Here is a 26,717-nt window from a genome sequence, read left to right as displayed (position 1 = left end):
TTAGAGAAATGATTTTACAACAAAAAATAGTAAAGATAATCAAATATAATTAAATACATATATATATATATTTAAATTATTTAATCTTTAGATGAGTTAAATAAGTAAAAAAAATTTGAAACGCCATATAAAATAATTCATTACCTTTAAATCTTTTTTTTTTCTTTATATTTTCTTTCCCTGCACTTTTTTCAAAATTTCCAATAACCAAAAATAGCCTTCAGGAAACAGATCTTGCAAAAAAAAAAAAGCAATTTGAGTCTACTCGTGCAACGCATTATTCGAGACAATTATATATAATCCACACCACCAAAACTCATAATAGAGGGGGATGCGTAAAACCCATGGATATAAATAATCAAAGCAGTTAAATTTCTAGGTCTTTTTTCACCTCCACTCTATGGATACCCTCAAAACTCAACTCAACTTGGATCCATGAACATTCCAAACACAAATAAACGGCCAGGAAAAATATAAATAAAAAATAAAAAAATGGGGGGGGGGGGGGGGGTAAGACTTGCTCATGTTGGCTCTTTGAAATCCAATTAGCTAACCAAGTTGGGTCCCGCAGTTTCAGGTCCAACCATGAGTAGATCCAAAATCCAACAAGAAGAAAACAAGATAAATAGAAACACAGGCTTCTGCAGACCTTAAAAAAACCTTACAAGCTCTCATAGGCTCATGGCAACATCAGACCAACATCCATGAAGCATCTACGAAAAAGATGTAATTCACCAAAAAGAGGGTCATTTACATGAAAAGATCTAGGTTATAACACACAAAGACTTTCATTTACCTTCAAACAGATTCCAGTCTGCTAGGCTCCAAGGTCTGAAACCACTTACCTCCAAGCAATAGTTGGTTGGATTGGAGCCATTGACCGTAAAGTACGATCTCAGATACGGGAAGGGAAAAAAAAAACGAAAAGAGGCAAACCATGTTCTAAACATGCTGACCTTAATCAAAAGGCCATCCATGATACCCCGTCTGTTGGTGAATATCTTCATGCACAGTTGCTGAGCTGCTTCCACCTGTTTCGTTGTGGTGAGAACTAGAGTTAGATGAGCGGAATGGCCACAAAAGCGACCATGCACTTCGTCTTCCCTGATTATCCCTACCGTTCTCCCTTCCATTGGAATTACTACTATAACTGCTACTTCTATTTCCACTGCTTGAGGTTTGATGACTATGACCACGGCTCGATCCCTGAGGTGGCAATTCATGGCGGCAAACAGGACAAGAGTTGTGCTGAACCAGCCATGGGACAATACAATCTGAATGATATATATGATTACATGGCATTTTCCTTGCTTCGGAACCCAACTCAAATCTGTCTTTGCAAACTGGGCAATGAGAATCTGAGCGAAGATGTTTCTGTGTGATCTTAATTGTGGGCATTGCATCAATCGAAGATCTGGATGCTGGAGGAGGACCCCGTCTATCATTAACAGAAAGCTGCTCAAACAATTCTTCCAGTCCAGGACCTATAAAGTAGTCACCAACATTACCCCGTGTCGCACCAATTCCATGGGGTCCATTCCAAAGAACTTCAATTCCTCCAGTGTCAGATAACCTAAGAGGAATCTGACCCCCAAAAAACAATGATGGGAACCCCTGACCGTGTTCAGGAACAGAGCCCGATCTCCCTCTGATATCATGGTTTTGGTTTATCCCTGCCAATCTATGCCTCATAAAAGCTGAGAATGCTTCCATAATTCCGAACCTACGGTCACGATCTTCATCAGTGTCCAGTCCAAGGAAATCTATTGGACTAATACTCACCATATCATTCAGTTCTTGAATAAATCCTCCATTACAGTTGGGACAAACTGCATCTCGGCCTCGGAGTCGAACTGGCCGCCGGCATCTGTAACACCAATGAGTGTTTCCACCACTCGACATCTCTGCCTATCCCTCTCTCCCCACAAAATCTAGAAACCAAAAGCCCAAATCTCGTTTCAAGGACTCCTCAGCCTTTAACAGTTATCTGAGCAAGACGAGTAGTCAATTCATAAAGATACAACTCATGAGAAAATGTTGAAAATAATTACAGAAGACTTACATTTTGAGATGAAGTTAGATTGCAATTCCCCTTTTCTTAATTAAAAATAATAATAATAAAATAAAAATAAAAATAGAACATATGGATCTACAAATTGCTTTGTCAAATTTGAAATTCAAAACATAGAATAATATCTTTGCAAGAAAATAGTCAAATTCCTGATATTCATAGTTAAAACAGCAGAAACAAGATCAATCACACACATTCACACAGATATAGAAGAATGAAACATACATTTTGGGGTTCCCTTCATAATTATATGGATGGATATAGCACCTAGGAAAAGTTGCAATATAAAAGTGCAAATCAATCCCCGATATGCCAAAAAACTGATTGTTTTCAGTGCTGTAGGCAAAAATTTCATTTTTTAATTAAATATCAAATATCTCCCTTTACTACTTATTGGAAAAAGCAATCAGGTAATGATATTCTCCCTCCAAAATTCGCAAGCAGTTACCATTGGATTTAAAGTTTATTACCTACCGGAAAAAGGATATCAGGTATTAATATTCTTTTTTTTTTTTTTCAATCTCTTCTACACCTAGATATCCATTTTGCCCCATATTGGATGATCATCTGTTGTGTGTTCCTCAAAAAGAGCCACCCTCCCCCACGAAGAAATGCAAATTGTCATGCAGAGAACTCCAGATCTTTTAATCTCAGCATAGGCCGAAAATTAAGAGAGAGAGAGAGAGAGAGAGGGAGAACAGAAATACAAACATTACAATTCCAATTTTTTTCAACACGTAATTCTTTACACATTCATCCTCTACATGGGCTACTACAGGCAAAGACAGCCAAATTGCAAAAATATGAACCACAAACATCTCATAAAATCGTAAAGCTAGCATTTTACCACTGTTGAATTGTGGTAAAGTTCTAATTTTCTTCAATGGACCCACGATAGAAATATGGAATTCCACCTCCAAATGACATGTAAAAGCCAAACGCATCCATTTGATTCCCATCAATTTTCAACAGCAAATGATTCAAAAAACCTAAACAAGGCCATCCAATCCCAGAGATCACATTATTTTCGGCAAATTACAGATTCATCCCACAGCCCTAGCCACATAAGAAACCAGATCTACTTCACCATTTCATACCTCAACAAAAATATTAAAGAACACATACGACAAAAAACTCACATATTTAATCTCTCCTTTTTTCTAGATTTTCTCAGCAACCGAACAGAATTTCAGAGAGAATGAATCAGAAGTGATACAACACAAAAATAAATAAAATAATCAACGAAACACAAAAATGTGGTAAAATCAACAGAATTTATACATGAAACGAAACTACAACAACAACAATACTAACAAAAGTGAATGAAATCAGCCAAATGAATTGAGAAGGCACCTTGAGGAGATCAAGCGAGGAACGAGTGGATCCAGCGGCCCTGGTGAGGAGAGAGAAGGAGGGAGGGAGGGAGGGAGGGAGGGAGGGAGGGAGGAAAGGGAGAGCAGAAGAAGAAGACGCTGCCTAGAAAACCCTGGCCTTGAGTGGAAAATTGAGTTTTAAACATCGGAACAGGCCAGGCTGTCCTAAAATACTCGTGGTGCGTACTGCGCCAACTATACCCACCCTGCAGTTCGCCTCTTTACATGTATCTACCCTGCGTATGTGGAAAGGTAAAACCAAAAACCATACCCGCCCATAATAGAAAATTTTAATTTTTTTCACCATGAGTTTCCTTTTATCATTATTATTTTATAGAAATTCAATAATAAATGAAAGGAATTCAGATGCCTAATTTCTAGAAGTTGTACCAATTTTATTTAAGCCCTTGTCTCTTTCACCATGAGGAGGGTGAGAGATGCCATAATTTGTTTTTAAGCTACATGGTCTGTTATTATCTTGCCACAAGCGCCAACCATGCTTGGTGATCATCAAATCCTCAATAATAATAATAATAATAATAATAATAATAATAATAATAATAATAATAATATCATATAATAAAATAATAAAATAAGATTAAAATATAAAGTAATAAGAATTGATGTATGATACAAAGGACAGAGACTACAATACAAAATAGTACAACTTAAGTCATACACATGTCATCACCTTATTGGTGGTCTTCTGTCGGTAAATACCAACCTATCGATATTTTGACTTTTGCTCCAGGGAAGGCTTGAGCTTAAACAATTTTGCATTTTGCACTTGTACTATTCTCTATTTATAAAAGACTCCCATCATTCTTCAAAAAAGGAAGGCATTATTGAATGTAGCAAATATGGTGTGAAATAAATGATAAAAGGGCAGAAGCAATAATGGTGATGAGCATGTGCATCCTTGTCTTTTTGCCTCTTATTTGTAAAACCATGCTGTCTACTTGCCTTTTTGTCTAGACTTGATAATGTTGCTTGGAGACCATCTACATACCCTCTACACCGGATTCTCCTAATGACCTACCCAGAATCTCATATCTCTGGTTTTATCCAGCTACCTCTAACCAAACACCAACCCAACCCCCCTTTTTTCAAGCTTGCTGTCTAACCACTTCAACAAATCAACGAGTACTGTTGTTAATCCACCCTCCATTCCCCCCCTATTGATGTGAAGTGGGTAAGGTTGTTGCCTACATAAAGTTAAATTTACCCCCGGATGTTTAGATACATTTTATATTTTTATTTTGCAAAATAAAAAATAGAAAATGTTTCTAAACATCCGGGTTGTTTTAATGTTTATTGATGAAAAATATGTTGTTGCAATATTAAATGGATAAGAAGAAAAAAATATGAAGCAAAGATAAACCATGAAGTTCAATAACAAATTCCAAACTCTAAAGACCCTTGAAAAACTTTTGCCCTGCATAGAACTTTCTCTTTACTTTAGGTGGCATGGGTAGACTGCATGAGAAAAAAACAATATGACCGAACCAAAAGCTAGCAGGTTTAAGAACCGACATTTCAATGTAGCCACTCTTCTTTTGCATTCCACCATCAAAAGAATCACCAACCTTACATGCAGCTCTTCTCCCAAACTGGTTATACATACCTCCAAATGGTGCAGTAGCATTTCCATCTAGGCTGATTTCTCACTCCAAAGGCTTTTACTTCCAACAAATGTGTTTACACCCAAGACTCCAGATGATGGCAGTTTGGGAAATCATAACTTTTGTTAGATATCTCAGTAGGTTCTTTTACCCGACCTAAATTTGCCTACTGCTTTCTAAACAATACTTATCTAGACAAGGAGGAAAGTCTTTTAGCATTTGGGGAATGGCGTATTCCTATGGGGACTAAAACCCCTACTAGACATTATTGAAGGGCCATTTGCCCTAGAGGGAAATCTGAATTTAGGATGCAGAACTCAGAGGCTAAACCTGAAGACCGACGGAATGCACATGGAATGCTCCCAAGTCTTTATATCTCATCCCCAGATGAAACCACAAGTTAATCCATTAAATACAACCCCAAAATACTCTACAATCATGGAACATCTACATGCCCTCTTAATATAGAAAGACACAAAACTTACTGCTGTAGCAGCACTACCAATTTATTACTATTAGGGTAAAAGAACACATTCTTAGGAGAAGGCCCCCAAAATCATAGAATACCTATCAAACTTTAAGGGTAAATACAACAGAATTCTTTAAAGGTTGCCCTACTTGTTTTTTCAGTTAAAAATAGTCAATTCGGTATACTCCCTTCTTTCTACATGTCAAAACCACTTACAATCCTGCCCCAGCTCACAGTGATATGCTGAAGAGATCCGATTTCAACATTGCAGAAATTGGGCTTATGAAGCCAAAAATGCATAGCCGAATCAACAAAAACCACTTTCACATTGGTTCAAGCTTCTTCTTAGAAAGTCACCCTATTAAGTTTCTCACTTGAACAGCCATCCAGTTCCTCAACGGTTCTGATTCTGGTAAAGAGTGAAATTCTTCCATGCATTGAAGAGCGTATTGTGCAGCTGACAATAGGGTAAACTATGGTATACTGTGCTTGGTCAAAGGGCAAACAATTCACATGGCTTGGATGAATGCTGCAGAATCAAAGATGCTAATGACTGCATGTTTGCATAGTTGAGATTCTCAGTCAGCATCACCAAGTCCATCGCTTCCATCCCCTTTCTTGGATATAGGCGCATAATGAGACCCTGGTTTCTTTGATTGTGAAGCAATTTCAGCATTCTTTCGCAAGACAGCTCCAGGAGAGGGATATGGACGCTGCTGAAAGAGGGGACCCTGAAATCCACAGAAACAATAATGTTTTACTTTGAAGCATAGCATCCTCTTTATGGTCAGACAGTAAGCTTCAACTAAAAGGCAAAGATTAAAAAAACCACAGGCATGTGCATGCATGCATTATGTGTGTGTATATATTGGAGGATTAAGAGGAAACGTCATTTGACTCATGCCCATCTAATTATGATAAAAGCTTTTGTTATCTTTCATGTTAAAAGGTTCCCCTACATTTTCCTCTTTCTTCCTTGCTTGAACATCTTGCATTCCCATCTAATTGTGATGGTAGTTTTTGTTTACCTTTAATGTTCAAGGTTCTACATTTTCCTTTTTCTTCCTTGCTTGAACATACTTCTTGTCCAGTAGTTCTTTTTTCTTCTTTAATATAAATTTCATTTTTTTTACAGCCCAACAGAAAAATAGTAAGTGGACCATTGTTTGAAATAAAGAGAGGTTTGGAAGCATAAAATCATCTGCCATTGGATGGGTCCTACCAATGAGATTGTCCATGCCAAAACTCAAAACGACATTCACACAGATGGGTGTTGATCCTAGTCTTCTATGCTTGCAAAACATGTGCAAACTATTGGACAGATCACAACTCATAGCACACTATGGAAGTTCTAGTTTAAAATCATACTTGACAGCAGCAGACAAACAATGTCTAACAGATATATTAACTGGCCCATAGTTTCTGGTCCTACACTTCAATGCTTGGAATATGTATGCAAACCAATCAAAACAGATCACAAAAACTATAGCACACCCTATATGAAGTTTTAACCTTAATAATCTGTTAGACCATATGAATAAGCAGGGTCTATCAAATCGGCTAGCTAGAACAATTGATAACTTTGACCAATTTACAGTAGAGAAAAGGAAGAAAAAAAATCTCTTTGCCAATTTGTTGGAACTTGAAGAACTCAAGCGACAAGTCAGTATCTTATTGCTTATTCCATTAAAATGATTTCATCAACCACACCCTTTTTCCATTTAAGAAAATAAATTAATACTAGAAAGCGGAACTTCTAGCTATTTTTCATTCTGCTCCACTGCAGATGTGAGGTAGAAGAGGTTCCACTCTACCAAAGTTCAGATTCTCACAGCTAACAAGTTTCTGGAGATTTTCCTATTGCTTTTGCTGATAGATATATTAAAGTACTTCTTCCTGGTTCCTATGCAAAACCAAATGCCTATATTCACTTCTGACCATGTCACCAATCAGGATGCAAAACATTGCCACTACAGTAGCCAGTATGAAAAAAAAAAAAGAAATAACATGGGGAAAAGTGAAAACAAAGACAGTAAACACAATACACACACCTTGTAACACAAGAAGATGGCCTAAAAACAACTCAGATTGCAGGGAAGCCTAAGAGAAACCTAGGCACCATGACTAGGAAACATCAACAAAAAATATTGCAACCAAAAAGGGAAAGACAAATAAACTTGCAATAGGAGTTCTTGGATCATTAGAAAAAAAAAGGAAGCATGTTTCTTATAAATTTTGAAGTTCTCAACCAGAAGTTAAAAAATGTTCCTATGTTTCTGAAACACTTCCTGGGGAATATTCCAAGCATTTCCTAACTGTTCCTTAGAAACTTCTGGATTGTTTCCATATATTTTCTGAAAAGAAAATAAGCTGCCTATGTTTTCATCCCCATTTCAAATAAGATTTAAGTTGCAAGGCAACTTTAGTTTAGCTTATAGCATACGCAAGGAAAAGAAATTAAGCTATGTATAATCTGGTCTCTTGACATGTCTGCTACAAACAGGAAGAAGAGCAACGTATTTCAAGTCATTTCAAAGGAATAAACTCATAAAAATCAATTTATTTACCGTGGCTGTGGTATCGGCTGCCCGTGGCTGTACACCTTTCAGCCCTACAACCCTACAATCAGCATTACATAAAATCAATAGTGAACTACTCAAACCTTTCTCAATATTATGTAGGCCAAAACGCAGTAACTGTGCAGTTCATATATAAATATATATAGACACACACATGCACATGCACGCATGCACACACACACACAGTGCTAGTGCCAAAAAAAGTTAGTTGAGTGAGACATATGACATACCAGCCACCCCGGGGAGCATCTGAATAAGAGCTTGGATCCATGGGATCCAACTCATCATCCTCTGTGTAGGCCCGTTTCCTGCTGTCCCTTTTACTGCCTTTTCCTATTGGGGGTTTTAAGTTGGACCTGGAAACCCACAGAGAGACAAATCAGTTCAGAATGTACATATATTTATTGGCAAAAGTGAAGCTCCAAGAAGGTTCCAGTTCACACACCATCTATTAGTTCAAAATAAAAAGGATGCCTGAGGAGTTTCTCAACCTCAGCGTTTCCATTTATTAGTTGAGTGATAGAGTAAGGACTTGGGCAGTAGATTCAAGCAGTGAAGTTTCCTCCACTCTATTTTGATGGACTACTTAAACTTCTTCCATCTTTAAAAGCATGGTGGCAGTGAATATTCCTTTTCAAGAATATAAATGTGAGAAGTAACTATGGTGGCAAATTCTGGAGCCCCAGCTGTGTCCTGCTCAGGGCTATAGGACTCCAAACAAGTACAATTCTTTGAAAAAAGTTATCTAGGAAACCTCAGGCCAAGTATTGGTAAGACCCAAAACAATGCATTTTTCTTGTTCTCTGCATCTTCTGGTAGTGAATACCATTAAAATCATGTATCACTGCCTTTTTGTCTTATCCAAACGAGGCTCAGGGAGAATATCAGTACCATATTTAAGGATAATAGTTACAATGTAATTAATTGGTCAGAGAAGGCATATAAAGTTCTTGGAAGTCTCCATCCTCAAAAGACACTGTTGACATCTGAAGGATATTGCTTCAGTCAATTAATTACATGCTAGGAAGAAGCACATTCTCCAGACAAATTTTTAGCCCAATTGAATGAAGAGTGCTCACCCATGAGGTGCCCTTGGTAATTTGTTTTCTTTTCATATTGTCCCTCAGGGAATATATTCAACCTTAAGTCTTCAGTCAATTCCCATTTGTGGTGGTTCTGCTTTTGTTTTTTTGATCCACTTGGTTATTTGTTTATATTTTTCTCAAGGAAAATTCTCCTCTGCTCTTGAAATCTTTCCTTTCTTTAATAATATTCTTGTTTCTGACTAAAACAAAGGAATACTAATGAAGAAATTATCAAGAGTGCAGTCCTATAGTTTTAGAACTTCCAGCAAAGCAGAAGATCACTACCATCTTAATTTTGCCTGATCCCTTTGGGATGGAGATCCTTTCTTCCACATCCAAACCTCAAGAAGGGGAAGAGGTGGAAGTTCAAGCAAGGTTATACTTGCAGATCAGGCATAGATGTAAAAATGATTGTTTCAAAAAAACTTTTAAGTGTATTTTAGGTTCTCAAAAAGCCAGCCATTTAAGCAAAATATATGCTTCAACAGAAGATAGGATACCTTTGCTTAGAAGGCTTTCTCTCTGAATCTCCTTTGATATTCACATTACTTCTGGATTGCTGCTGCAAACTGGATGCCAAGTATTGGCTTTGAGGAAGGTTGAGAACTCTGCATTTGAAATAGCTTTTAGATAAATTTAAAAATTAAAATAGAAAAAACAAAACATACACAAGTACCAATATGCTTCAATAAAAAAAAGTTTAATTGAAATAAGATCAACCCATGAAAATGGTTTTTTTTTTTTTTATCGAAATAAGATCAACCCATCAGAACACAATAGAAATTTGTGTTAGTACACTGCTTGCCCAACAATGATGCTCTTGGCCCTAGAGGATGTGACTAGGATTCTTGCAGTCAGACGTATTTTAGTGTGTCCTTTTCAGGCACTTTTAATGCATTTCATTCTTTTTTTTTTTTTTTTTGATAAGTAAGCATATAATATATAATGCATTTCATTCTTTTGCGTATCCAAAAAAAAAACAGAAGGATTTTTGAGGTCAGACCTGTACCAAGGAGTGATTATGTTATCATAACATTCTATAATTTTTGCTTTTCCAATCCTCTCGCACTCTGATGTAACCAACTCTCTCTTGTTTGATGACACTCTTGGTCCTTGGATATGTCACTAAGATTCTTAAGGTAAGACCTTTGTCAAAGGAGTGACTATGTTATTACAAGATTTCCATTATTTTGCTATTCCAATCTCCCTGCAATCTGATAATCAATCATAAATCTTGAAACACCACAATTTAAAGATTTTTAACTGAATAAAGAAGCAAGTTGAGTTCTCTCTATGTTTAAATGGATTTGAAACCAAACTTGGAGGCAATCAGCTGGACTTATATTGCTAGCCCAGTAACCCATGCTCTTCTTTGAGCCTTCCACCATGTCTATAGTTCCTTTCTTATTCTTATTTCTTGGTTTCCCCCCTATTTGACAGGTACCTATTTTCCTTTTACATGGAAATGAACCTAGTAGCCCCCTGATTAGCCACTTGAGAGTCTGAGACAGACCTCAAGGGCCTTGTTGATTCCTATTTCTGTGTTGCAATTTGCATCGGTTCATGCAGGCATGTTCAATCTATAAACAGACCAGCTCCAAATGCGCTCTAGTTGAAATCTAATTTTTTTTCTTGTAAAATTGCATACATTTATAGAAAAAAGGGCATAGTAAAGAATTCCACTAAAAAGATTGCTTCTGGTGAAGAACAAGGCATCACTATACCGAGTGCAATGATTGCAGTAACCCCACATCTGCACAAGGCCTACTCCCCAACCACCACATCCCATGCATCTCTTGAGCATGGCTGACCGATCATCCTGATTCCCATTAACTGCATTGCTGAAAACCATGTTGCCAGAGTGTCCTGAGGCAACTTGCTGCACTGTATTAGGGACTTGCTGCACTGTATTAGGGGGCTCCCACTGTGATGCCTGGGTCTTTCTATTGTAGTAATATTTTTGACCTGTATAGGAAGCAAAAGAGTTTTAAGAAGTGGTTGAAAAGAAAGGTGTGGCAAAGAATTTGGTATATCGTAAGGTTAGAGTTCCAAGGGTTCTCCTAATCAAGTTTTAATGATAACAAAACAAGGTTAAAGTTACTATTGGTTCAATCAAGTTAATTGTTACAAGTTTTCTTGAAAGTTAAAGAAAGTTCAAGCAACTCAAATAGAAGATTCTTGTCAATGGAGAGTTGAGCTTATTGAAGACTTAAGAAGACCTAGGAACCAATGTAAGGTTGTATTTTTTGGTGCACTTGAGTCATTAAAATTTTTTCATGCACTTAAGACTTTTAAAAATCATCCTCTCTTGATTATAAATTGATCATATCTTCATACAATTGGACAATATAATGTTTTTTTATCAAACCTTGTCCTTAATTCTTTCAAAATATGCTTTAAAGGGTCTATTTAAAGAAGCTTTTTCAAAGGTTCCTGACCTTGATTTGGCCAAAATTGCTTCACTTATGGTGGAATCGGTTGAGGAAGGGTGGAACTGGTTGAGCCTAGGTCAAGATGCATTTTGTGCACCCTAAACCTCCGGTATAGCTTGTTTTAAGTGGTTGAAGCAGGAGCCTCGACCGATTGCTCAACTAGTTCAGGTCTACAACCCCAATTGTCACTTGCAAGGGCATTTAATGCACAATGACTAGTAAACTGGTCAAATTAGTTGCTCGACCTATATATTGAGGTGTTTAAGAGTATTTATGCATAACAAAACCTTGAGTTTTAACTTGCTTACAATAATTGTCTCTCTCATTCAAAGCTCATTCTAGTGCATTTATTCTCAAAACTTGCCAACCATAAGTGCACCTTCAAGTCAATCCTAGTTTCTATTGTATTGTGAGGATATTTTGCTTCACTAGGATTGAGAGTGTTCGGCTTACCATCCTTTCTTCTTGTGAGAAATGTTTTCATGTGAAGTAGATCACTGTAGGTATTTGTGAAGGTCCATTGGAACCTTGAAGTTTAGTGGAATCCTCACTTGGTTAGAAGCTTGAGGAGAGTATGTGTAGATGTACTATCAAACCACAATAAATAGAGTTTGCAATTCTCTTTTCTCAACTCACTTTACATTTGTGCCTAATTTAACAAGATCATACACAAAACAGTTGTGGGCCTCAAGGAGCAAGGTCATTTATTGCCAAGATTTAGATGTGTTCTCCATGTTCATATCAACTATAGACACTTCAAGCACCAAGTGAAAAAAAAAATAATCTTTTAAAAAACATGAAATTTAAGATAAAAGTAGTTCATGACAATCATGTAAACAATGATAGGTTTTTTTGGTCATAGCATACTATCAACATAACTTTTAACTTTCCCAATCCCATCTTGTAGAACCTATTAGTCTACTGGCCAAAAGTGAAGACCTTTGCTTTGAGTTTTGACCAAGGAAGCTTAGGGCTATTAGTTAACTTTTTACATCTTGCATAAACAGTTCAGCTCATGGTTTTTCTTTGACTGTATTTAGGTACATTCTGTACATCTATTCCACTTTCAGTAAATCAAATAGTTATCTTTTCCAGGAAAAAAATAATGATAAAGAGAAGGAACATCCTGTTTTCTAGTTCCTGTGGCTTTTCAAATACATTTGTCGTGACATTGACAAACCATCCCATAGACCCTGATAAACCTTTGAGTTGAACTGTACTTTCTACATCAACTATTGTCATTATTATCTCAGACAAATGTAACACTTCATTGAAGTCCTTACTCAAAAGAAGAGAAGAAAAGAAACAAGAACCTTGCCCATTTTCTTTAGTTTGTCTTTCAGAGGAAGTGGGGAAAAAGGAAGGGAGAGGATGAATCCAACCCAATCCCTATTGTAAGGCATTATACCTTGAACAGAGATACTATGGTCAAATTTCTGTATAATATCTCGCTCCAAATCATCCCACTTTGAAGGAGAAAATACATGTACAACTTCCAATTTTCTCTTCATATCAACCCATTGTGGACAGAAAAGTCACAGTGGAATACATTTGTCATGATATTAACGAACAATCCCATGACCCTGATGAACCAAGCTGAATTGTTAGTTTCCACACCAAGTATTGCCTACCATGGTCTTTGATAAATCTAACACTGCTCGATCATTACTAAAAAGAGGAAGAGAAGGAACAACATGAAAATTTTCCCATTTTCTTTGGCTTGCCTACGAGAACGTGGACAAAAGTAAGAGAAAGGAAGGGCGCCACCCCAACCCTATTGTAAAGCTGTTATACCTTGAACAGAAACATCATACTCAAATTCATGTACAAGTTCCCTCTCCAAAATCACCCCATTTTGGAGGAAACACAACTTCCTGTTTAAATTTTCTCTTCGAATTAACACACTTTGGAAGGAAAAGTGCCACTAGGCTTCCAATGGACTTCTTTTTTCCTCTAATGACCATGTTTCATCTCTTCTCTATCTTCCATAGAAAATTAAACAGTGGAAACCAGAAGATCTTCTTTTCCCTCTTACAGAGACACTATAAACAGGATATCCATAATGATTGGTGAAACTTGGATTATTTATTTTTCACCATTCACTTTAACTTCATCAAATTGTTTTATTTGTGTTTGAAAGAACACCCATCCCCTTCAACAGTTACAACCTTGTGTGTCAAAAATAAGGAATTTTCCCTCTGGGCTTTCTCGTCCATTGTCCTAAATAATTATCCTTACTTTATTATTAAAAAGAAACCTGAGATGTGCTTCATGGATATGCAAAATGGTTTTCCTTTCATATGTACTGTCAATTGCTGTCCCCTCATCATTAAATATTATCCCTCTCTAGACCCCCTCTCTCCACCACATCCTCACATTCTTGCAAGTTTAAATTTTAAAAATAGAAGCCAACAAAAAATTTAAAATAAAAGTACTTGTCATATGCATTTAGACTGAGATTTCCCAAGCAGTTTATGTGTGCCTTACACTAATTTCTATCATAACACAACCTTCTTATTTAAAAATAATTTTGGGGAACAACTATTCATTTTTGTTTTTTAATTGAATAATATTATATTGCAATCAGTCACTAATAGAAAACCATTGAGAAGCTTGACAAACAGTATGTCCTACTTCACCAAAAGATGATAACGGGATAAAAATTGAACTAATCAATAATATGTAACCTCTTTGGATCTAATAAAACATGCTTAAGACACATTGTAACAACACTCTCCAATAATTTGCTTGATGTTTCAACAAAAAATGCAATTTTTGTGTTTCATGTTTTATAAGAAACAAGAAATGGCAAGGTGTCCAACTTTGGAAAGTAAAATTTGAAAAATAAAAATAAACAAATAAAAGGCTGCAAAACCATTGAACTGCAAGCCCAAAACCAAATCCAAGCAGGTAAATGTATCCTCCAAAGTGCTCACACATAATCCTTCAAAGACAAAGAATTGTTGGACCAAAGGCTGAGGGTTCTCTTTTTCAGATCCCTTGTAGAGTGATCCAAACAGTTGCTGGATTTGGAGATCCCCTCTCATCTGAATTTTCTGAAGTCTCTTTATTGTGGCTAGTCTTACTCTTTTCTAGGTTTCTTCTTTCTTTTCTGGTGCTTGGGTTGTTTTTTTGTGTACACTGCTTGTATGCATTGGGTGTGCCCCCATTTTTTTTGCGCTTCTTAATACAAGCTTTTGTCTATCAAAAAAAAAAAAAAAATTGTTCCTCTTTGAGCCAAGAAATTAGCCTCACTATGCCTCATTTATGCACTCAATCCATATTGATGTTCAAAGAGGCTATCCCATCCATAATCTTCCTAGTGATATGATCATATATCTAGCATGCTCCCTTTCTACATTCAAGCCCAAACAGTAACTGAGAAATCACCATCCAGTTTGAGGTGCATCAAACAAAGGGAGGCTGTTTCTTCTGATTCTCACACATATATAAATTTCTTTTATGTTCTGTTGTCCATTTATTCAATTTTATTGAAAAAATCATAAGAAAGATAGAGATATATATGGTTTACCCGTTGTTACATCTAATGCCTCCTCCCAATCTTCTGGAAGAGATAAAGGAGATGGAGGTTGTGAACTAAAAGAAGTCTCAACAGGCCTTTCCCATTGACTCATCCCAGTGTTTTCATTGTAATAATATGAAGCACCACTTGCAGGGTCCTTTGCCTCCACCTACATGATGCATCACAGAATTTAAAGACAGCATGAAATACATTCAAGTAAATAAAAAAAATAAAAGTTTTCTAAAAGGGTTACAACTTTTATTTATTTGACTTGTCTCTTTGTATAACATGAAACCCGCTAGCCCCACTTTGTAGGGAAAAAGACAGATTCATTAATCCTCCACCAATAACTTTGTATCAAGTCATGTCTTAAATGTATATTTCTTTCTTAAGCATTCATTTAACCAAAATGTAAAATAAAAATAAGAAATATATCATCAATCAAATACAATTAGAAAAAACTGGCAAACTTAATTTCTGACCAAAAATTCAACAAAATCCAGTTTCTTGCATGAATATACAGAAAGATGCTGACAAGATCATCATTAATTTTGAGTGACAATTGGAAACCTTGAGAAATTCAAATAAAGCAGAAACAAACATCATAGTTACATGTGTTAAGACGTAAGAGTCCATCAGTCATCCAAGATGCCTAATTCCATCCACATAGTTCCACACATCTGTTGGCTATTCCGGTCAAATACAAATTAAGGGCTAGTCTGTTTCAGCTGTAGCTTCTAATGAAGTGCTTCTCCAAAAGGATTTGAGTAAGGAAGAGGTTGCTATATAAAATATCTAACAGATTTCAAATTTTTAAATCCCTTCCTGAGAACTCTCCTACAAAAGAATGTCAACCCTAACTTTACTAAAAAAACTTTTAGACACAAAACCTCTTCTATTTTCAAATGCTTCAGTGTCCCAACCAAACACTCCATTAAAGGGTTTTTTAAAAATCCAAAACAGATCTCAGGTGATTAAAAAAGTGCACCAATAAGGCCCTGAAATAAAAGTAGGAAGACATATATAACAACTAAAACTCACCCATCCAGTAGGAAGCTTCGCCGGTGCAGTGGTTTGAGTTGACTGAGCTTCTAACTTCTGAAATTCAAAGTTACAAGTCATTAAAGAAGATTTCTTGCAGAAGCAAACAAAAAGATGCAATCAAATGGTACAAGTTACAAAGTGAACAGAGATTTTGACAACTAGAAGGCGTAAATTAGGTTCAATTGTAGGAAGTTGACAGCTTTTAGAAGCTATAAATAGCTTAGCTGATTAGAATATGCTACTTCTAACCATGGCCTTAAATGTGTTGATGTGAGGATCCCCTTTTGCTGTGTCATCCTTAAGAATGCCCCTTGCCCTCAACTTCTGCTTGAGATACTCGGGCAACTCTTTAGACTCAGATTTCTCCTCAGATTCTCTATTAATCTCAGGACTTTTATGGCCTTCATTACCTCCAATTCCCAATTTTTCTGAAGAATTGAAATATAAAACATATTATCTCATCTCAGAAAATACCAAAAGAGAAAAGAACCAATATGGTATTCCTCAGGCTTACTGGGCATAGCAATGTTGGACCTCGAAGCACCATAATAAGCACCTCCACCCGGTACACCATACCCATTTCCAATTTCTATGTTACCTGACAGAAAGCAAAGAATTCATTGAAAGTAAGTTAGAACAAGTAAATGGAAGAGATGTGCTTCAGGAGTGCAAGCAAGGGGGAAAAGGGGAAGTTTAAAAAATGGGGGAATTATAACATAAACACCATTTCAGAAATCACAACTAGTGAGGATAGAAATGCCTCCTAAAGTCCTTGAGCATTGTGGCACCTCCTTTTGGCTAGGAAATCCACTTCTCCACTCACAGATCTCAGACCCCATGTGGTGGTGACCTCCATCAACAGAGGCAATAAGCAACAGATTCACAACCACTCCCACAAGGTGAGAGATCGTCCAACATGACTTAAAATGTTTTATGCTTATTCCCTCTCCCACCTCTTTTTGGCTGGTGGTGACTGCCACAATTTGGGGTTAAGAAATAATGGCATCTATTTTGGGAATAAGGCCATCCAACAAAGGCAATCACCCCACAAGTTGTTAAGCGTTGTGGCAACTCTTTAAGTCAACAGCTTAAGCATAATCACCACCTCTTTATAATTTATTTAGTAATAGTGGAGTAGTCATCTGCCCCCCTCCCTTATCAACATGGAATGCCCCAAAAGACTGGCTTCCTTAAGAGTTAAAACCTTCTTAAGGATCAAGAACCTTAGCTCTAATAGAATTTATTATTCCCAAAATATGTGGGCATTTGGTAAAACTTAATGTGTAATATGAAAATAACTAAAGATAATTTTAAGTTAGATAATACTTAAGTTATTGACTTAAAACATATTACTTAATTCTTACTCTTAAGTATTAAGATTGTTTGTTAAAACTAATTTAAAAGTTTTTCTAAACAATTAAATTGATATATATACTGTTATTGATATTTCTTTTTTATAGGTAAATTTGTTGTCCCCATTGGGGCTTGAACCTGAAACCTCCCACAAACCCTCCCCATCCCTTTACTACTTAAGTCAGGCCTCAAGGGCTATTCACCATTATTGATATTAAAGACAGGATTTATGAAAGAGAAACAAGGGAAAAGAAACATGGGTTATTAAGGCAAAGGATATCTAGGGTTAAGGAAAAGTTAATTATTTTGACTTATCACTTTAAATTATTTTTAACTTTAAGTTGTAATATTAATATGAAAAAGGTGTTGTTAATTTTTTGACCAAAGTCTTAAAGCAACTTGCTTTAAGACTTTAGCCATTTTTAGAATTGTTTATTTTTTAACTTACACTTTTTCTGACTTAAGCCATTTTCTAACTTAAGACAAGCAACTTTCTTTCACCACATAACTACTCTCGGTTATAATTTTCTGAAACTCCACACTTTCTTTCAACCCATATGCTCCAAATCAAAGCAAGAACAATGAAAAACATACCACTTTGGCTCTCCCTGGTCTACAGAAACCTAAAACTAATGGTCAGTACATGAAATGGCAAAAGAAGGAACCCAACTTGAAGCCGCTTCTAAAAATATTATATGCCACAATGCTAATGTATAAAGGCAAAGCGAAAACAGATGGTTTATAGTCCTGCTGCTTCTCTTATATACGACAAAAATATCCTAGGAGGGACATCTGTCAAGATGCAAGCTTGAAGCATGTCAATCATATTAACTCTATTTTATGCTACTAAGTACCAACCAAGCCATTTTTTACACATAGCAATGTGATAGGGATTTTTGTGAGAACATACAAATCAAGAGAACAACAGTTGGCCAGAAACGCATAGAAAATATTTTTGATAGGTAGAAACACAAAGAAAATATAATCCAAGGAATCTGTGTTGTGAAAGAAATGAGAATCAACCTTCCTCACGAAGTGTAGACTTTCCACGTTTTAAGGCCATTTCTGCACGATGTTCTGTGGTCATCTTTAGCAAATGCTCCTATGAAAAATATCATGAGCTGAATAAGCGCAATGGAAACATTAAAAGAAAAGTTGAAACCATAAACAACATAAATCGAATATACAATTCAAGGAGCTACACCAATATACACACCTTTAGAGCATTAGGGTCATGGCGTCTGCCCGATAGAATGTCTGTGTTATCCATAGAAGGCTCACTTTCACCTTTGGCTTGCCTAAAACCACCAAAAAAAAAAAACATTTAGATCAATGCCATCACCTTTTTCACCTCCCAATACAAGAACCAAATTAAAAGATGAAACTTGAAACTAACCTTTGACTATGTATAATTCTTTGAGTGGCAATTTCCTGAAATTCGCAAATAAATACCATTTAATAACACGAGAATCCAATTGGGCAACTAGAAACCCACCAACTTCAGACCACAAACCTGTTCTCTCAGCACGGCATCGCAAGCGGCAGTTTCGATGTCGCCCATACTACGATCATTTCCAGAAACACGGTTATCCCAACCGAAACTAGCGGATGTTTCTTGGGGTATTTGGTCGTAGTGGTGCATGGGCACTGCCTCGGCCGTTCCAGTTTGATTCAGAGATCGGAGCCCAATGCCATCGGCTGCTGTTTGATGCCCACCGTGGAGAAGTTGGGAACCGTTGCTTTCAGGATGGGATTGCATCGTGCTATGTAATAGGGCACCGGGCTGAGGCTGCTGAGCAAAGCTCACACTACTACTTTGAAAGCCGTAAGGGTTTTGGAGGGAATGGTGAATTGACGGAACTGAAGAAGAGGGAAGTGAACGATCGCCGGAGTCCTCCAAGGAACAATTTCATAGCCCAATCCCCCCAACCTAGGGCTTCTGTCTTCGGATTTTATTTTTTTTTTTCCCTTCGTATCTGAAACAGAGAACGGAGAATCGGGTCCCATCATCAAGCGGGGCCCACTAGATCGTTTGGGTCTGATGGAAAAACGGTGAAACTCAAAACGCCGCGTTTTGATGTGGGAGAGCGATAACATAGGGGTTTAGGACTGAGGTTCTTTCAAATCAAATTTTAAGGTATACTCTATAATACAGTGGTGAAATAATAAAGCGTTGCTTGGTAATTGTTTCCGAAAACATTTAAAAAAAAAAAAAATTATAATATTTTATAAAATAAAAATTTATTTGAAAATTTAAAACATTTTTAATATTTTTAAAATAATTTTTATATTTAATGTTTTATTTTTAATCATTATATATATTTATATAATTATTTTTTAAAACATCTATTGAAAAATAATATGAAATAATTAAAAAATGTTATTAGAAAATTCTATGTTTTTTTATTTTTAATAATAAAAAACAGAAAATAGAAAATAATTTTTTATTATTAAATGTGTTTTTTTTTTTTAATTTGGAGAATAAAATACCATTTTTAAAAAATACCAAATAGCCCAAAACACTTTTGGGATTTGATTCTTGATCCTTTAATTCACTTTTTTTTATAATTATTTCTAATTAATGTGTTTAAGTGACGTGACATCTTAATACTTATAGCTAATTTCTTTTTTTTATAAATTTGATCCTATATTTATTATATGATATTTTTAAAATTTTATACCTAATATCTCATAAAAATATAAATACATTATTTAAATGAAGTGATTAAATTTTTATTTAATAATACAATTTTACATTTTAAGGTTAAAACTATATAAAAAAAATGTTATCATTTTTTTATATTATATAAATATAGGGACTATTTTTAAAATTTTAAAACTATATACAAATATTTTTTTTTTAAAAGTGGTAAGCTTCTATTAAATTGCTTTCCAGCCTGATTTTATGTCATAGAATAAATTGTTGGGAAGTGTGCTAAATTCTTAATTAGTAAAGATTTCTTTTTATAAAAAATATTGTACAAAATATTTCCTAATTTTATGTATCATTATAATATTAGAGTTTCTTATAAAACAAGGAAAATTGTTTAAAATATCTTTATAAATATTCTATGTTATGAAAGGTCCTTATGATACACCAAATCTAAATCGATTTATCATTTCTTGAAATCTTTCTTCTTATTCAAAATTGTGATATAACGTGTATCCTTTGTGTTCCGATCATGGACTAGATGAAATAAATCAAAAAATGAATTTTTGTTCATCCTTTAGACCCATATCACATCCGGGATTTGATGAAATTAAATAGGACGAATGGAGTCGGTATTTTGTAAATATGTACATAAGATTGAGATAAACTTGTAGAGATTATACAAGATTGATAAAAATATAAGAAAGAATGAGAGATACTCGTTAGAATGAGAAAATTTGTGATTGAGGATGTGAATACAAGAAGTGGGGAATAGGAGATACCTGATGGATCAATATTACTCATGGTTCAGGGTGTGAATACAGGAAGTGGGGAATAAAGATACCTGATGGAGCAATACTGCTCATGGTTCAAGGTATGGATACAAGAAGTTGAGAAATATGAGATATTTTGAAACCATTGACACAACATAAATCTGTATGCATTTCTGAAACTTTTATTTTGGTAACCAACAACTCAACGGAAAGAAAAGGTTGAAGATTTAAATACAAATAGAACACAGCCTTACATTAAATATTGAAAATCCTTTTGCCAAAACAGAGAAATATCGAAGAAGCATTAACTCAATGCATGGTTGGGATCTTTCATGTGTTCATGGACTGTAGTATACTTGATTTCAGGGTAAAGCTGAGAAGCTTCCTCTGCTCCATCTCCTATCTCAAAGTTTGCATGACATCCATCATAGAAAACATGATAGCAATGTGTTGATCCCACCAGCACTGCATAATTTTGGGCTGTTTGGATCGGATGAAAAACAATTAATAGAAGAATTAATGAATCAGGCAATATTTTGAGTTAAGAAGATGGTATATATACAGACAAAAAAGAGATAGTACTTACTCTTCATGTTAGTTAAGAATTCCTCCTTGAAGATTGAAGACTTTTGGAGCTGTTTTCCGATGAGTTTCTCCCAGATCTCCACAACTTCTCTTTGAGAAAGGATGTTCTGGGGTGGCCTAAGGTAGAGTGTTTTATTCAGTGTTCGTGGATCATCTATGGTTTTGATAGTGTACATGGCTATATCATCTTCATCTACGTAAATTGCTGCCAAAGGACATTATACACGTTAGAAGCCTCATGATGGGTGAACAACCAAAAAGAAAAAACTTTCCTTTTTTTTTTTTTTTCTTTCGTTTTCTCAACAACTTTTCTAGGGTCCACTTGGAGTGATTTCATAACTCTTGATAGGACTTTTGTCCAAACAGTATATATATATATATATATATGTATATAAATGGCAGAAGAAAAGATGAAGCCTGAGCTTTGTATGCAAGAAGACTAGGGGGCTCGATTGAGATACTCAGTTGTTGTTTGGTTTGGAAGATTGTAGTTTGAATCCAACGAGAAGATGGAAAATGCATTTCCGATTGCCATCTCCAAATAAAACCACATGATCCCTGGAAGGGAGGATGGTCACCAGGTTGACACAGACCACCAACAAAGTAACCAGCAAAGCAGTTTGCAGAAACGTAAGTGAATGGGATCCCAGCCTCTTGGATCGCTTTCCTCACGGCCATCTTGTCATCAAACGTCACCCTCCCGGGTTCCATCGCATTATCCATTCTTGCAGGATCAGTTCCGAACTCAGAGGGTAAAAATCTCTACAGCACCATATTAATCCACAGCCTTAACCCATGTACATGATCAGATGATCATATGGCCGGAAACCATCAAATAAAATTAAGTAAATTAAGTTAAATTACCTTAATGTTTCCAGCCTCTTTGATGGCATCCACGAGCTTGAGTTGAATAAGAATATGGTGGCTGCGGAGGTGGACGCCTGAGATAGCAGAGATAACAACATCTACCAGCTTGACAGCATCCACAAGGCTCTGGTGGTCGTCGAAGGAACCAGACACCAGATGGGCTCCTTGCTCCTTGAATGACAGAAGGAGTTCGATTTTTTCAATGTGAACCGCATCATCCAACCTTTGGAGAACATATGTGGGGTGACCTTGAGCCAGGCTTGCCTTCACCAATCTCTTTCCCAGATACCCAGTTCCTCCCACTATCAGAACTTGCTTTTTTCCATCTCTCTGATACTACTTCAAACGTTAATTATTTCTGCCCAACAAATAGATGGCAAGTTGAATCATGTTGATGGAAAAAAATCATCTATAGTTCTGTTTATCTTTTTCTTTGCTGAAAGCTTACGTTAAGACCTCATTTTCCTTTCGCCCACCCTTTTGTGTCGATTTCCTTTAATGTGAATTTCACATGTTCTAGAAATATGTAGTGGATTTGGGATTTGGTAGGTGTGAAGAAATCTTACGGGTATAATTTGATTGGGGCATAAAGGAGGAATGGAGGGGGGATAAGAGTCGGTAATTGGACAGGATGTGTAAGAATTTTATATGCTATATTCAATTCCAATGTACTTGCAACATGAATCAAAACCGAAAAGACTAAGAATAGTCTACTTACCTCCAGCCATTGTAGTTGGTTTCAAAAACCCAGATTTCCAAACTCTGATCTCTCTTTTTTTTAGATGGTGTTTTTCTGAAGATAATAACAGAGCGAGTTCGGGACCATTTTCTGAAAAACTTTATAACATTGGCTTCCATCAAACCACGTTGCCTCTTGCCACCATGTTGAGCAGTTGGTGGAACATGCTCCTTAATCGCAGCGGAAGTGAGATGGTGGAGGACGTGGTCAAAGTGTTGGACCATATCATGAAGTAAGAACGTGTGAACGTGTATTCAGCTTACATTCTCCCACTTGGTCCACACCTTTAACCTAATGTCCTAATTTAGTCCATCAATTGTCCCATTAAGTAACAAATACATGAATCATGGCGATAAGTCCTCTATTTAACAAGTGTTACCTTCCATGTATTACAATGTACTCATTTCTTAACATTATACTTTATGTGGCAATATTACTTAATGAATAAACCCTATTGTTCATTCTTGGTCCAATGAAGTTGAATTTTCTCAAAATTAAATAAAAAGTGCGCATTAATATGAGAAAACATCATAATAAGAGTTTGTACAATAGAAACTACATAAGGGAACTAAGTCCCATGTTCACTACATGATCCTTGAATTTCAATGGTGGCATGCCCTTAGTCAAAGGATCAGTGATCATCAATTTAGTGCTAATGTGCTCAATAACCACTTTCTTTTCTTTAACACGTTCTCTTATGGCTAAATACTTAATGTCGATGTGTTTGCTTCGACTTCCACTTTTATTGTTCTTCGCCATAAAGACTGCAGCTGAATTGTCGCAATATATACTCAATGGCCTAGATATTGAATCCATAACTCTAAGCCCGGAAATGAAACTCTTAAGCCATACACCATGTGAAGTAGCCTCAAAACAAGATATGAACTCAGCTTCCATAGTAGAAGTAGCAGTCATGGTCTGCTTAACGCTCCTCCAAGATATAGCTCCACCGGCCAATATAAAAATGTATCCAGATGTTGATTTACGTGAATCAACACAGCCAGCAAAGTCTGAATCTGAATAGCCAACTACCTCTAAATTGCTTGTTCGTCTATACATAAGCTTGTAATCTTTGGTTCCTTGAAGATATCTCATCACTTTCTTTGCAGCTTTCCAGTGGTCTATACCTGGGTTACTCTGATATCGTCCTAACATTCCAACAACAAATGCAATGTCAGGCCTTGTGCAGACCTGAGCATACATCAAACTTCCGACTGCAGAAGCATATGGAATGTTCTTCATTTGTTCCCTCTCAAGATCGTTTTTCGGGCATTGGTCCAGATTGAACCTATCACCCTTCACTATAGGAGAAACACTAGGTGAACAATTCTTCATCCGAAATCTCTCTAAAACTTTATTGATATAGGTTTCTTGAGACAAACCTAAGATACCTTTAAATCTGTCTCTATGGATCTTAATGCCAATGACATAAGATGCCTCGCCCATATCCTTCATGTCGAAATTTTTAGAGAGGAATTGTTTTACCTCATGAAGTAAACCCTTATCATTGGTTGCAAGTAAGATGTCATCCACGTATAAAACAAGAAAACAAACTTTACTCCCACTGACCTTAAGGTATATGCATTGATCCATAACATTTTCAACAAAACCGAATGAAGAAATTATGTTATGGAATTTTAAATACCATTGGCGGGATGCTTGCTTCAAACCGTATATGGATTTCTTAAGCTTACTAACCAATTGCTCACCATCACTAGAGGGGAATCCTTCAGGTTGTTTCATGTAAACCTCCTCCTCTAGCTCTCCATTAAGAAATGCTGTTTTCACATCCATTTGTTGCAATTCTAAATCAAAGTGGGCTACTAATGCCAATATAATGCGCAAGGAATCTTTCTTAGATACAGGAGAAAAGGTTTCCGTGTAATCGATTCCTTCTTTCTGAGTGAACCCCTTTGCAACAAGTCTGGCCTTGTATCTTTCAATGTTGCCTAATGAGTCTTTCTTTGTCTTAAAAACCCATTTACAACCAATGGTTTTTACACCATTAGGCAAATCAACAAGGTCCCAAACATCATTGCACTTCATGGAACTCATCTCATCCTTCATGGCATTGTACCACAATTCTGATTCTTTGCAACTCATGGCTTGTGAAAAAGATTCGGGATCATTTTCGGCTCCTATATTGTAGTCACATTCCTGTAGATACACTACATAATCATTAGGAATTGCTGACCTCTTAGTTCGAGTAGACCTTCTTAAGGTTGCACCAATATCTTCTAAGGAAGTATGAGGTTCAACTTGTTGTCCAGAAGTATCAGGAAACTCCTAATCAACTTGATCTACTGGAATGTTGTCAACAACTTGTGGAACTTCAACGACTGGTTGAACTTCAGTGATTGTTCGTTCTACACCCGATTGTACTTGAGGGGTGTTATGAACAATAAACAATCTATCACTTGAATGGGAAGGTTGAGACTCTGTATGATCAATATCAGAAACTATGTTTCTAAATTGATCACTCCCACTGACCAAGTCATATTCAAGAAATTTAACATTTCTCGATTCCACAATCCTAGTGTTGTGAGATGGACAGTAAAATCTGTACCCCTTAGACTTTTCAGCATATCCAATGAAATACCCACTAATAGTCCTTGGGTCCAGTTTCTTCTCTTGTGGATTATAAATTCTCACTTCAGACGAGCATCCCCAAACGCGCATATGTCGCAAACTCGGTTTCCAACCTTTCAATAACTCAAATGGCGTCTTTGGGACAGCCTTGGTTGGAACTCGGTTTAATATATACACAGTTGTCTTAAGTGCTTCAGTCCATAAGAATTTAGGAAGTTTTGAGCTGCTAAGCATACTCCTCACCATGTCCAATAAAGTTCGGTTTCTTCTTTCTGCTACACCATTTTGGTCTGGAGAACCAGGCATGGTGTATTGGGCAACAATCCCATGCTCTTGAAGAAACTTCACAAATGGTCCAGGTGATTGTCCATCTTCCAAGTATCTACCATAATATTCTCCACCTCTATCTGATCTCACAATCTTAATTTGTTTACCATATTGTTTCTCTACTTCTGCCTTGAAGACTTTAAAGGCATCTAAAGCTTCATTTTTATTATGAAGTATGTAGAGATACATGTATCGTGAGAAATCATCTATGAAAGAGATGAAGTATTTCTGACCATGAGAGTCCATGTCAAGACTACATATATCAGTATGTATGATCTCTAGTATGGTGGAACTCCTAGTAGCACCTCTCTTTGACTTATTGGTCTGCTTACCCTTAATGCAGTCCACACAAGTCTCAAAGTCAGTAAAATCTAGAGTACTAAGTACCCCATCATTCACCAATCTTTTGATTCTATCTATGGAGATATGACCTAATCTCCGGTGCCACAATGTAGAGGAATCCTCTTTTACAACACATCTCTTAATGCCAGTTTGGACATGCAATGAATTATGAGCAGTATCATTTTGTAAGAATATACAATAAAGACCATCAGACAAGATACCATTCCCAACACATTCAGATTTATAAATCAAACTGAAAGATGTTTCTGAAAAATGAAAGGAATATCCAAACGG

General features: G+C 36.2%; 3 protein-coding genes across 4 annotated transcripts; all 3 read right to left on the bottom strand.

The window, feature by feature from the left end:
* Positions 1-622: 622 nt before the first annotated feature.
* Positions 623-3,611, bottom strand: LOC100265395 (probable E3 ubiquitin-protein ligase RHC1A). Its single transcript, XM_010655359.3, has 2 exons — positions 3,425-3,611; positions 623-1,987 (listed from the first exon to the last, which is right to left on the bottom strand). Exon 2 carries the CDS (start codon positions 1,900-1,902, stop codon positions 958-960), a length of 945 nt encoding a protein of 314 aa, XP_010653661.1. The 5' UTR covers positions 1,903-1,987; positions 3,425-3,611; the 3' UTR covers positions 623-957.
* Positions 3,612-5,531: 1,920 nt separating this feature from the next.
* Positions 5,532-19,551, bottom strand: LOC100263596 (uncharacterized). Its single transcript, XM_010655360.3, has 13 exons — positions 19,065-19,551; positions 18,948-18,982; positions 18,768-18,849; positions 18,575-18,653; positions 16,713-16,796; positions 16,448-16,626; positions 16,196-16,252; positions 15,164-15,323; positions 10,924-11,164; positions 9,700-9,807; positions 8,345-8,470; positions 8,103-8,154; positions 5,532-6,266 (listed from the first exon to the last, which is right to left on the bottom strand). The coding sequence occupies exons 1-13, from the start codon at positions 19,308-19,310 to the stop codon at positions 6,114-6,116; spliced, it is 1,602 nt and encodes a 533-aa protein (XP_010653662.1). The 5' UTR covers positions 19,311-19,551; the 3' UTR covers positions 5,532-6,113.
* Positions 19,552-21,018: 1,467 nt separating this feature from the next.
* On the bottom strand, positions 21,019-22,783 carry LOC100854593 (bifunctional pinoresinol-lariciresinol reductase 2-like). Of its 2 annotated transcripts, XR_009466316.1 has the most exons (3): positions 22,424-22,783; positions 21,561-21,764; positions 21,019-21,454 (listed from the first exon to the last, which is right to left on the bottom strand). XR_009466316.1 is itself a non-coding variant. In XM_059738824.1 (2 exons), exons 1-2 carry the CDS (start codon positions 21,733-21,735, stop codon positions 21,279-21,281), a joined length of 351 nt encoding a protein of 116 aa, XP_059594807.1. In that variant the 5' UTR covers positions 21,736-21,801; the 3' UTR covers positions 21,019-21,278. The 2 variants fall into 2 exon arrangements, 1 of the variants encoding a protein (XP_059594807.1); XM_059738824.1 differs by lacking the exon at positions 22,424-22,783 and having other exon boundaries at positions 21,561-21,801.
* Between the last annotated feature and the right edge of the window lie 3,934 nt (positions 22,784-26,717).

This window comes from Vitis vinifera, chromosome 8 (genome assembly GCF_030704535.1).
Source record: "Vitis vinifera cultivar Pinot Noir 40024 chromosome 8, ASM3070453v1".
Lineage (NCBI taxonomy): Eukaryota > Viridiplantae > Streptophyta > Magnoliopsida > Vitales > Vitaceae > Vitis > Vitis vinifera.
The sequence above is the reverse complement of the archived record's forward strand: the minus strand, read 5'-3'. Positions and strand labels throughout refer to the sequence as shown.